This window comes from Austrofundulus limnaeus, unplaced genomic scaffold (genome assembly GCF_001266775.1).
Source record: "Austrofundulus limnaeus strain Quisiro unplaced genomic scaffold, Austrofundulus_limnaeus-1.0 Scaffold160, whole genome shotgun sequence".
NCBI lineage: Eukaryota > Metazoa > Chordata > Actinopteri > Cyprinodontiformes > Rivulidae > Austrofundulus > Austrofundulus limnaeus.
In genome coordinates, this window is record NW_013952562.1 from 970,481 (window position 1) to 981,980 (window position 11,500).

The 11,500-nt window shown below is 37.6% G+C and overlaps 2 protein-coding genes across 2 annotated transcripts in view; both read right to left on the minus strand.

Moving 5' to 3' along the window:
• The window catches only part of eif2ak3 (eukaryotic translation initiation factor 2-alpha kinase 3), a 48,459-nt gene extending 41,232 nt beyond the window's left edge, over nucleotides 1-7,227 (minus strand). Inside the window, exon 1 of the mRNA XM_014017076.1 lies at nucleotides 6,596-7,227. Within this exon, the coding sequence (XP_013872530.1) occupies nucleotides 6,596-6,900 (305 nt within the window). The 5' untranslated portion in view covers nucleotides 6,901-7,227. The remainder of the gene's footprint in view (nucleotides 1-6,595) is intronic.
• A 2,096-nt stretch (nucleotides 7,228-9,323) lies between these two features.
• Nucleotides 9,324-11,500, minus strand: part of rpia (ribose 5-phosphate isomerase A (ribose 5-phosphate epimerase)) — a 9,710-nt gene continuing 7,533 nt past the window's right edge. Inside the window, exons 8-9 of the mRNA XM_014017077.1 lie at nucleotides 9,761-9,860; nucleotides 9,324-9,611 (exon numbers count right to left, since the gene is read on the minus strand). Coding sequence (XP_013872531.1) covers nucleotides 9,514-9,611; nucleotides 9,761-9,860 — 198 coding nt within the window. The 3' untranslated portion in view covers nucleotides 9,324-9,513. The remainder of the gene's footprint in view (nucleotides 9,612-9,760; nucleotides 9,861-11,500) is intronic.

Here is an 11,500-nt window from a genome sequence, read left to right on the forward strand (position 1 = left end):
GGGTTGGTTCAAACAAAGCAACTATCCTCTCTCCTCTCACCTGCAAACTTTCCCCAAGGTGATAGAGAGAGCACCTACTGAGCGGAGGCATCAAAGCTGGCAGCACCATCAGGAGTCACACACACACACACACACACACACACACCACACACACACACCGGCTCAAAACAGACGTGTGCATTAATAAATGTAACTTCACGTCTCCGGGGCACAGACACCAACGTAAAGACGCCAGAGAACGGAGGGTGACAGTCAGCCGACGGATAACACAAAGGCAGCGCCCGTCACAATCGGAGGCCCGGATCAAAGCAGACATCTAGAATATTTATAGGCTACACACGATGCAAGCAGACAGAAACAAATAAATAACAAACTACAAAGAGCGAAAACTTGACAAGAACAGTTGGCATCTGTAAAACCTGTTTTTTTAAATAATCAATCTGAAACGCTCCGCTGCAAAATCTACAAACACAATTCTGAAAAATAAAATAGAATAGAACTTTAATGTCCACCGTAGTGGAAATTTCTAATTGGCTCATTAGACATGTAGTATACCAAAATATACAAAACACATCAAGCACACCTTAAAGAAAATATATAAAAATTCATAAAACAAGTTCATAAAAAACATTTATAAAAAAATAGAATTAAAATATGGGATTTGACAAAGTTGTGTAAAAGTTAAACCAAAGCAAAATGAAATCCTGTATTTTATTCACAATGACACATAGTTACTTAATTTTATAGCAGAAACACATTTTTAAAAAAGGTTGGTATAGAGGAAACAGAGGTCTATATAAAGTAACTGGTTGGTTTTTGTAACTAATTAGTTTAATTGATAACAGGTCAGCAAGAGAACTGGATATAAAAAAATGCCTTAAGGCTGAATATCTCACCATTCTGTGACTGAGTCTAACAATTTCAAAATAATGTTCTGCAACAGAAAATTGAGGTCTGCCATCACCTACAATTCATATTTTCCTCAAAACAAAAATAAATAAATAAATAAATAAATAAATATCTGGAGAAAAAAAAAGCAGGACAAGACTGAAGTCAGTATTAGATGCCTGTGATTTTTAGACCCTCAGCACTACATTAAAAACAGGACATGTCTGTAAACACACCATAACATCAGCAGTTTAAAGCTCTATCGTGCAAAGAAGCAGCCGTGTATCAGGAACGCTGCCATCTTCTTTGGACTAAAGGTTTGCCAAAACAAACTGAAGAGGCAAAGAGAAAACCTGCTCTGTGGTCATCTGAAGCTTGAAATTATTTTTTGTGAACCACAAATGAACCATGGCATCTGTACTAAAAAGGAGAGGGACTCTTCAGCCTGTTATCAGCACGCAGCTCAATAGCCTGCCTCTCTGATGGTATGGGGGTGCATTAGTGCCTCTGGCATCATTTTACACAAGTATATATGGCTTTTACAACATCCATTGCCAACCAGATAACTTCTTTTTTTTTAGAGAAACACCAAGAGTGACACAAGTCTAAAGCACACACTGCATTTATTACAACATGACTGAAGTAGAAGAGTGCAGGTGCTGAACTGATGGAGAAAACAAGAGGTGTGCTCTGGTTATTGTCATGGGTTGGTGCTTGTTATACTTAATACATAATATTATACATAATATTTAATATTATGTATGTTTAAAAGTAAACAAAGGTAAAGAAAGAATAAGGTGAGACGAGCAGCAGGATGAGCGTTCAGTTTTCCTGTTGCAGCTGACCGGAGGAGAAAAGTCTGCTTCAATTTTCACAAATAACATTATTTTGTGAATAAACAACATTGTTTTCCGTTTTATTTTTCTGTACAATCCAACTGCATTTGTGCCATTTTAGTCATTCCTATTATTCAACTCATGAGATGAATGCTATGATTTTTAAGTTTTGTAATTGTTAAATATAAAATATTTAAACTTACAGACGTTTTACAGGAGAAAAATGTAGATCTCTTCAGATGTTTTTAATCTGATTACAGTCGATTTGATACATTTTGTCTTTTATGTCAATTTTAGCTTTTAGCTTATGTTCTGCTTTTTAGCTTTTAGATAGTGTGTTGCTCCTTTTATCTTTAAGCTAGTGTTCTCCTCCCTTTAGCTTTTAGCTAGCATTCATCTTTTACCTTTAAGCTAGCATTCTGCTTAGCTTCAAGTTAGTATTCAGCTCCATTTAGCTTTAAGTTAGCTTTCAGCTCCATTTAGCTTTAAGTTAGCTTTCAGCTCCTTTTAGCTTTAAACTGGTGTTCTGATCCTTTTACCTTTAAGCTAACGCTCTGATCCTTTTACCTTTAAGCTAACGCTCTGATCCTTTTACCTTTAAGCTAACGCTCTGATCCTTTTACCTTTAAGCTAACGCTCTGATCCTTTTAGCTATATACTAGCATTCTGCTGAGCAAAACAGGCATTTAGCTAGATGTAAAGGAGTCTTTACAACACGCTGGTCCGATTTACAACTCGCCTATATAATAAACGAGGCTGTGCATATCCATTTAAAAAGTTAAAAGGAGCTAAATCTGCTCCTTTTAACTTGAGTGTTTTTCTCCTTTACTTGTGTTCTGGTCTTTTTAGCTTTTACCCAGTATTCTATTTATTTTAGCTTTAAGCGAGTACTTTGCTCCTTTTAGCCTTTTCTTTGTGTATTGTTCCATTAGCTAGAGCTCAGCTCCTGTCAGCACTGAGCTAGTGTTTTGCTCTCTTTAGTTGTTTGTCTTGCTCATTTTAGCTAGAGTTCATCTATTTTATATTTAACAACTGTCTTCAACTAAGTCATTCAGCACTCTGCATTCACGCAGCATTTTGGAAGAAAATACAGTTTAATTTACTTTCAGCTTCCTCTTTACTGATTTCTTCCTTTGATGTTTATTATCAAGGGAAACATTGTAACATAAAAAACTTTTATTATAACACTTTTTTTTCTGTTTCCATCTTGCCTGCCATGTTCTGTTGTATTATAAAAATAAAGAGAAAGCTGAAAGTAACTTAAGAAATTGCATTTTCGGCTGGCAATCGGGCAAGCAGCTTTTTCTCGTCATTCAGTGCAGAACAAGGTTTTTGTAAAAATCGAATGTAATACACAGTGGAGATAAAAAACTTCTCTCCATTTCAAAGTTTGATATCTTAAATCTAAAATTAGCCATTCCTCCTGGCTGGAGCGTGGCGGGACAGACTGCACAGCCGGCTCAGGGGTTTCCCGCTGTGAGAAAGCAGAGCTCATCTGGCACTGCAAATATTCTAAACTAACGTACGATACCACAGGGGTTATCATGGAGGCACAAGATTAAAAGGAAGGCTAATAGAAAATGAGAAACTGGATGCATTTTTAACCACAGGGTGGTTATCTTGGCAGCAAGTCTTTTTACATTACGGTCAGAACGGAAGTGAGAAATCTTCAAAAGACTCGACTTTGAGAAGTTCATCCACTTTTACAACATTATTCCAAACCCTTGGAGAAAAATGTACAGGATGTTTGGAACACTACACAGGGAATAATTCAGTGGAACATCGTTCTCTCACATCAAGAAAAATCAGAAGAATATTCAGAATTCAGGAAGTTTTACTCCAATCTAAAGCAACTGGAATGGTTCCCGTAAAATTAATTTCCTACATGGAAAACAAGGAACCCATAAACCATGGTGGGTGATAGTCAAACGTAGGAAAACTAAATGTATTAAAAAACCTAGTATTTTTTAAAATAATGCGTATGACCTGCTGCATTTAATAACAGAGTTTTAAACTAAAATCACTTTATGATAAGGGACAGACATCAATTTGATCAAACCTTGTGAATGAAGTTATGCACAACTCCTGATCTGCCAAGTTGCAGCACGATCCCTTAGCACTCAAAGGATATTTTGTGAATGATTCTCAGCTACTACTACGTCCAATTTTATCTCAATATCCTTAAATCTGCCCGACTTAAACCCATTTCTGCATTGGCTAATGTCGATTCGAGGTGGCCATCTTGAATTGTGCTGACTTGGACAGATAAGGAGATGAAGGCTGTGTCCAAATTCAGGGGACGTGTCCTTCAAAGGACCCAGCCCACTCAGTCTTCAAGGAACTGAGGCCTTTATAGACGAGGGAAGACCGGAAGAATATGGCTGTGAATTTGGACAGTGTAGCCTTCAGCTTTATTCCCACCCTTACCCTCAAGTAAGGGGAAAAGACTGAAGTATTTGTGGGCCACAATCGGAGGAGCCTTCCAATTTGGACAGCCTTCGGCACATTGTTGTGACATAACCGGCCTTCAAAGGATGCAGCACTGAATGACGTCACACATTGTAGTGACCTCAAAGTATGTGTTGGGTACAACGCTCAGCTACCACTACACCAAACTTTAGCTCAACATCTTGGAGAAGGGTTGGCTAAGGTCAGGCATCTGTGTCGGCCAACTTTAACTGAGTTAATTCCTAATATTACGGAGTTGTAGACGTGTAGCACAATGAAGGTTATAAAATAAGACCTGTTTCATGAGGTAGTTTGTTTGTTAACAACAAATGACAAACACAAACATTATCGCCTGGCCTTTGCCTTCCATGGCTGGTTGGAAGAAGCTCCACTGGGACATCTTAGTGAAAATACAATTTGATCCTATCAGTTTGAAAAGCAAGTGTGTGAATAGACCACTTCATATTTAAAGTTGTCACAAGTGTGCATGTGCTAAGTGGGCCGAGCTCATACGTTTACCGGAAAAAGCTGAGCTTGCTATGGAAACAACATTGTAGTTGTAAATGTATACAGACCCTATGTATTTGTGCTAAAGAAAATTTTGTAAAAGGGATCCACGATTAGTTGCAACATTAAACTTTATTTGATAAACATTTATTTTAACTGTAAAATTAAGACTGTAAAAATACTGTAGGCTGTTTAGTTTAGTAAATTTTTTAAAACATATTTTAACATGGATGGAGCCATTTTATTTACACGCAAAGCATTCTGGGTAAATGATGACATCAACTAGGTCATCGGTGCAAGGTTGCTAGTGAGCTATATCCACCCTGAAGGTTAATCTTGGACAATATCTGATGATCGACTCTTTTAAATGAAACCAGAGAGCGTTGACAGAGAGGAGAAGGTAGAAATGACTCAGCCTGKAACTGAAAATATGGATGGAGGACAACAGAGCTGCTTCATGGAAGAAGAACCTCAGCTTACCCTGTTAGCCTTCACGCTATATTGCCTTATATGTATTAGCTCGGCGCTAACATGACAAACAAGCTAAACTGAGGTCCTCCATCCATATTTTCAGTTGCAGACTGAGTCATTTTTGTGTTCCCCTCTCTGTCATGTGGATGGATGTCGAAAGGAGAATGTGTAGCACTGAGCTAATACATATATATGGTGATAGCATCGGAGCTAACGCTGAAGCTAACAGGCTAAGCTGAGGTTCTTCTTCCATGAAGCAGCTCTGTTGTCCTCCATCTATATTTTCAGTTCCAGGCTGAGTCATTTCTACCTTCTCCTCTCTGTCAACGCTCTCTGGTTTCATTTAAAAGAGTCGATCATCAGATATTGTCCAAGATTAACCTTCAGGGTGGATATAGCTCGCTAGCAGCCTCGCACCGATGACCTAGCTGATGTCATTTACCCAGAATGCTTTGCATGTAAATAAAATGGTCCCGTTCGTGTAACATATTTTTAAATTTTTAGTTTAAAAATCATAAAAACTAAACATCCTACAGTATTTTTACAGTCTTTATTTTACAGTTAAAGCATATGTTTATTACATAAAGCCTAATGTTACTACTAATCGGGGATCCCTTTAAACTTTCTTTTAGAATCATAGATGTTTTTTCATAAATATTTAAGCTATAAATCTTAGAGTTTGTTGTATTTGCACAATTCCAATGGCATTTTCATTAGCAACCTCAGCATTTACCCGGTTGACCAGTGACCCAGAATAACAAATAAGGCTCTGCTATGAAATTGTCCATTCAAAACCCAGTTAAATTAATCTGTGCGCGATTGAGAGCAGCAGAACACCATGTGCTGAAAAGTTTAACAAAATAACATTTCCGGGTTTGCAACTTGTAAACAAGCCATCCACCTGCAGTAAAACTTCAAACGTCACCTCCTGACAACTACAAACAAATCTCATTTTAAACCCAGAAACGCTACTAAACGCCTAGGAACCGTCAATAAATTAGCACAAAAGTAGAAATTATCTAGAATTATAAAAACGTGCTTTTTTCTCATTTAATTTTAGTGGTGTCGTTGGGAGGAGATATAGACGTGTAACTCGGAAAGGTGTCATGTTATATCGGTGAAAACACTGACAATTATTGTGACGTTATTGAAGTCTAATCTTGCTATTTGTTGACGGTCCCTAAAGGCTAAATGACTTTCCGTGTGTTTCCACAAAACTAAACACCTGCTCCACGTACCAATGTCGTTGATTATACTTTCTTTTATATATTTTATTAAACTACAAGTAAACAATACCTCAAATGGTATTAATATGAAGAATTAAACAGTTAACTTTTGTTGTGTCTTCGTCACTTTGGAGGTAGCGGTGACATCCGCAAGAGTTAACTAAAAGTGTCCGATAATGGACGTCTAGTCATCAGTTTGCGCATTTCCTRTTTATTTACCTTGTAGTTCGGCCTTTTTCGTTACTTTCTCGGTATGGTTCGTCGCATTCACCTGCCGACCCATTATCGTCGTCCTCCACGGTAACGTCGGCTCCCGTGACCGGGGTGCCTACGTTCTCCAAGCCGCGCTCCATGACCCCTGCACCATCTTCCTCCGAGGCGGCCAGCGAGCCCCGGACGGCGGACTGCGTTTTCAGTCCGACAGCGGAACCCTGAGTTTGTGAAGTCCCGAAACCCGTGAGCGCTTTCAGCAACAGCAGGAGCACCAAGGAAATGCTCACTCCAAAGTGAAGCCTCCTTTCCATTTGTAAAACTGGCACATTAGTGAAAAATGAGATTTACATGCTACTGACCTTGTAAATCATAAAAAAGTTTAATAAATAAAAAAGTGAAATGACATAAAAACTGCTGTGTCCTAAAATCCGTTCTACCGAATGTGCTCTTTTAGTAAACATAAACAGCCTCTGTGACACCATGTTAAACTAGATTGATACTTGCCTAGAAACCCTTAATCCCGCCTTGTTTCTATACTAAGATTGGACGATACCATGCTCGTTTTATTGTGCTCGCTTCTTATTGCGCACTTCACAATCAATCACGAGTCCTCGCATACTAAGCAGAAAATGATTGCGTTGGAAAGCCGTCACTCAAACAGACCAACCCTTTCAGAGCCAACCCCCCCAAACCGAGAACGAAACCAAGTGGCAACGCACCATTTGTAGTCTGGCTGACAAGGTGGTGATACTCATGTGGAGCTAAAACTGTGATTAGTAGTTGAGTCTTCCAAATTAATGCCTTTTGTTTTATGTTTTTATTGCAAATTTAAATTGTCAGCAGTTGATAACATAATAAACCTAAACTGCTCTTCTAGAACTTCCCGTTGGAAAAAGGTGAAACTCCGCCCTTGCCGTTCGTCACCATCTCTACCCGGTTCATCGCCCGGCTGACGAAAAAAAAAGGAACGCTTCCTCGAATTAGCTTCGCTGTTACGTTTACGCATGCGCAATGACAAAGATGACGCAAAAGATAAATCTCCGAAGGCGGTTCCTGTTCGGGACCTATGATTGGTCAAAGGTCCAAAAGCACATCCAATCATAGACGGGACAGACGAGCTGTAAGGCTATTGGCTTATTTTAACGCCTGATGACTTGAGAGAAGCTTTTGATTGGATAGTTCAGCTGTCGCTCAGGCGTTGTTGTCAAATCTGCCGACATGAAAACACCAACGTGGCTTCCATGGTGACTTTCATGAGAGGCGCACTTCCTGTTCCCAGTCTCTTTGGGCAAAAATAAAAATGTTTAATTTCTTTAAGTTCCCATCAATCAAATATATAATTCTAGATGTCATAATCAGAAACGATTTAAATGTTAACGTGGAAAAGCTTTCAATAAAATAAAAAGCTCAGAAAAAACGTTAAGCTCCATTCGTTTTAGCTAATTTTACCTTTATTATATTTTTATTTTGGATGAATATTTGAAATTGCAATGGCTGACTGTTAATTCAAATTGTCCAATAAAGCTATATATATCCCTCAAGTCATCAGGCGTTAAAATAAACCAATATATATATAAAAAACACACGCACACACACTTTAGATCACGAGTTGTTTTTCTCACTCTCATAGAAACATAATGCGCTCACTCCTGTTTTATTTTCAAAAATGTTCTAGTCTTTCAAGACTATGTTGCAAAATAATAAAATTGCTGTCTGTATCACCATCTAGTGGTTAAAAAACTGCTCAGGACTTTCTTGTCTGGTTTCAAAATGTTGAAAATTATGACCGAATCATATCATGTTCATCATTTTAAAACCCAGTGAACGTTTTAAAGGTTTTGCCAAAACATGATGCTGTCACCCCCATGTTTCACAGCTGGGCCAGTGTGTTCTGATGTACAGATGTTTGCAATTAGACCAAAAGGTTAAAGTTTGATTTTATCTGATCAGCTTACCTCAAGCTTGTTGTGTACAGATAATATCTGTAGGCTGATATTATCAGACATCCCTAGTATGTAACAACAAAGAAAAAGGTACACAGCTTTTTTTTTAACCTTGTACATTTATTTTCAACATTGCTTATTGTTGTAACAGTACATCAATGTAGTTATATTCTGACAAGTGGTGATGGTTTAAAATTTGATTACTGGCCATTGTACTAGCAAACGTGTTTTATTTATTTCAAGGCACACCTTTATTACACTCTACAGCACTGCAGCGTTTCATCCCTGAGTCTGAATCAACTCAGACCCCCTCGTTACAGCAATATTTCCAGTGACTTCATTTTCATCATCAGTTACTTTAAAACTCAAACCATCAGAAACATCACCATATTGGAAACAAACTTCCTTCTTTGCTAAAAAATGTCCATCTAACCAAGATTAAAAACCTTAAATCCAGCCAAAAACATAAATTCTTGTTTTGAGACTGGTTTACTAAACAAGAACTGATTGTGTAAGAAAAATTATCTTGTTTTCAGAATGTGTAACATTATTTGTCTTGTTAGTCTGAAAATTTGATTCAAATTAAGTAAAAAAAAATTCCTGCCAATGGAGTAAGAAAATTTTACTTGGTAAGATTCTTGAAATACTTCATTTGACAAAATTTTTTTCTTATTTTAAGAATCTTACCAAGTAAAATTTTCTTACTCCATTGGCAGAAATTTTTCACTTAATTTGAGTCAAATTTTCAGACTAACAAGACAAATAATCTTACACATTCTGAAAACAAGATTATTATTCTTACACAATCAGTTCTTGTTTAGTAAATCAGTCTCAAAACAAGATCAAAAAGACTTTTTGGCTGGATATAAGATTTTAAAACTTGGTTAGATGGACAGTTTTTGCAGCGCAAACTGTGACGACGGCACTTGTGAGAGAAATTGGGACCGATGAAAAGAGAATATATTTTGGATGTGGCACACCTCAGTTGATAAGAGCATCCCGAACCTGCACACTTCCATCCTCCATCCCGAAATACGCTCGTTCAGCCATGTTCACAAAGAGCCCAGTCTCTACCACACCTAAACACAACACGGATATTATCAGAAGACAAAAAGCTTACAATATACAATAAACTGATACTTTTCTCTCAAATTATATACAGCGCTGGGGAAAGAAACTAAAGTAACTTTACATGACAAAAACACACTCCTGTCAAACAGTTCCTCACCAGGAATCATCTTGATGGCAGTGTTGACCTCCGTCCAGTCCTGCGCCTGCTCAAACTTCCAGTCCAGGATGAAATTACTGTTGTCAGTGACTACAGGACCCTGAAAGTCAGAAAATACACGWCGGGGTTCATTGCTAAGCCTTTCACTTATTGTTGCATCGAAATGTGCTGACAACAATTCCAGTGAACCAGGTGAATAAATCTAATACAGTAACCCTGGAGCCACAACATGAAAACGTCAAAATTAGTTTGCAGGAAAGTTTAAAACAGGTGACCACTTTCAAAATGATTTCTAGCATCACTATAATCCATTAATACATCACTATGACTCAAGCCCTGATTCAATTATTGATTTTAAGTTCACAATCATCATTTTCACCAACYCACCAAAAAAAATTAATAAATTCTAGCCATTTTACAACCAAGTTTCTTTTAACACCAGCATTATTGTCCTTGTATCAAACTGTCACAATCTGTCATTTTAGTAACAGAATACAACTTCAACATAAATAAATGTCATCACAAATTTGCTTGAGACCAAAAGTCATCAAGTATCAAACTGAATTTGTCTTAAAGACATAACTTACTGTTATACAATAATAATAAAATTTTAAAAATTCAAAAGTTTAAACATTGATAAATTAAACAATTTGTCTAGGAGGCAAATTAAGACAGTTTTTCTCCACAGACCAATAAARAGGTAGTTAATRTGTGACGGTTTGGTGTTGAGTAGARTTGGGTGGTAAACTGGTTCGTACCAAAAAACTGTTTGTTTTCGTTACATTTATTTTCCATAAACCTGAAAACCGGTTTAAATGGCCTGRGCAACAYTCGGAACATTACGTCGGCCAATAAACCATTTCATGGGGGAACTTTATCCTTGCTGCATCGCTGAATGGTTAAAAGAGCAGCACAAGGCAAGCTGGTGTCATCGTGGGAGRTGTTGAGCGAGGTAGAGATGGAGAAAAAGTATGGAAAGAGATGCTGGGGCAGAGGTAACAGTTGAKGGTGATGCCCCAGAAGAACTTGTGCCTAAAAAGAGGGGGGCAAGGGCGGGATTTCTGTTGTGTGGAAGTACTTTGGCTTTAAAAGCTCAAACGTTGATCAACGAAGCTGGTGTTCTGCAAACTTGGTTGAGTTAAAGTTGTTGCCACATGGTCCTGTTGCACACCGTGGGAAAATAAGGTTTAAGAGCTAAGGTTAAAACTCCGGATGGCAGCTATGTGATGTAAATATAAGTCACAATTATTTTGGCCAAATATCCCTGTGTTGTACTAAGAGCACAGAGCAAAGGTAATGCCTGGTTCACATGGCAAGATTTTAAAATTGTCGGACCAAAACAATCAAACACATTGTATATCCCTGATATGAAGTCGGAGCGGGCCTGATGTTCTTCCAAGCGACTAGATCATTCTTAACACACCACACACGGTGGGAATACCTCCTAAGATTATTTTTAGAGCCATCATGATTATCGGAGAGTCCTTAAGGTTGTCGAAAGACCAAATTGGGCCAAAAATTGGCACAATTATCTTGCTGTGCATAAATCATTAGTGACACTGCTACGAAAACTGTCTCCCTTCTATTAAAAGGATCCCTGATTAGTTGTAACATTAGACTTTATTTAATAAACATATGTTTTAAATGTAAAATAAGGACTGTAAAAATACTGTAAGATGTTCAGTTTTTATCATTTTTAAATTAAAAGTTTACAAATATATTGCATGTTGTCCTCCATCC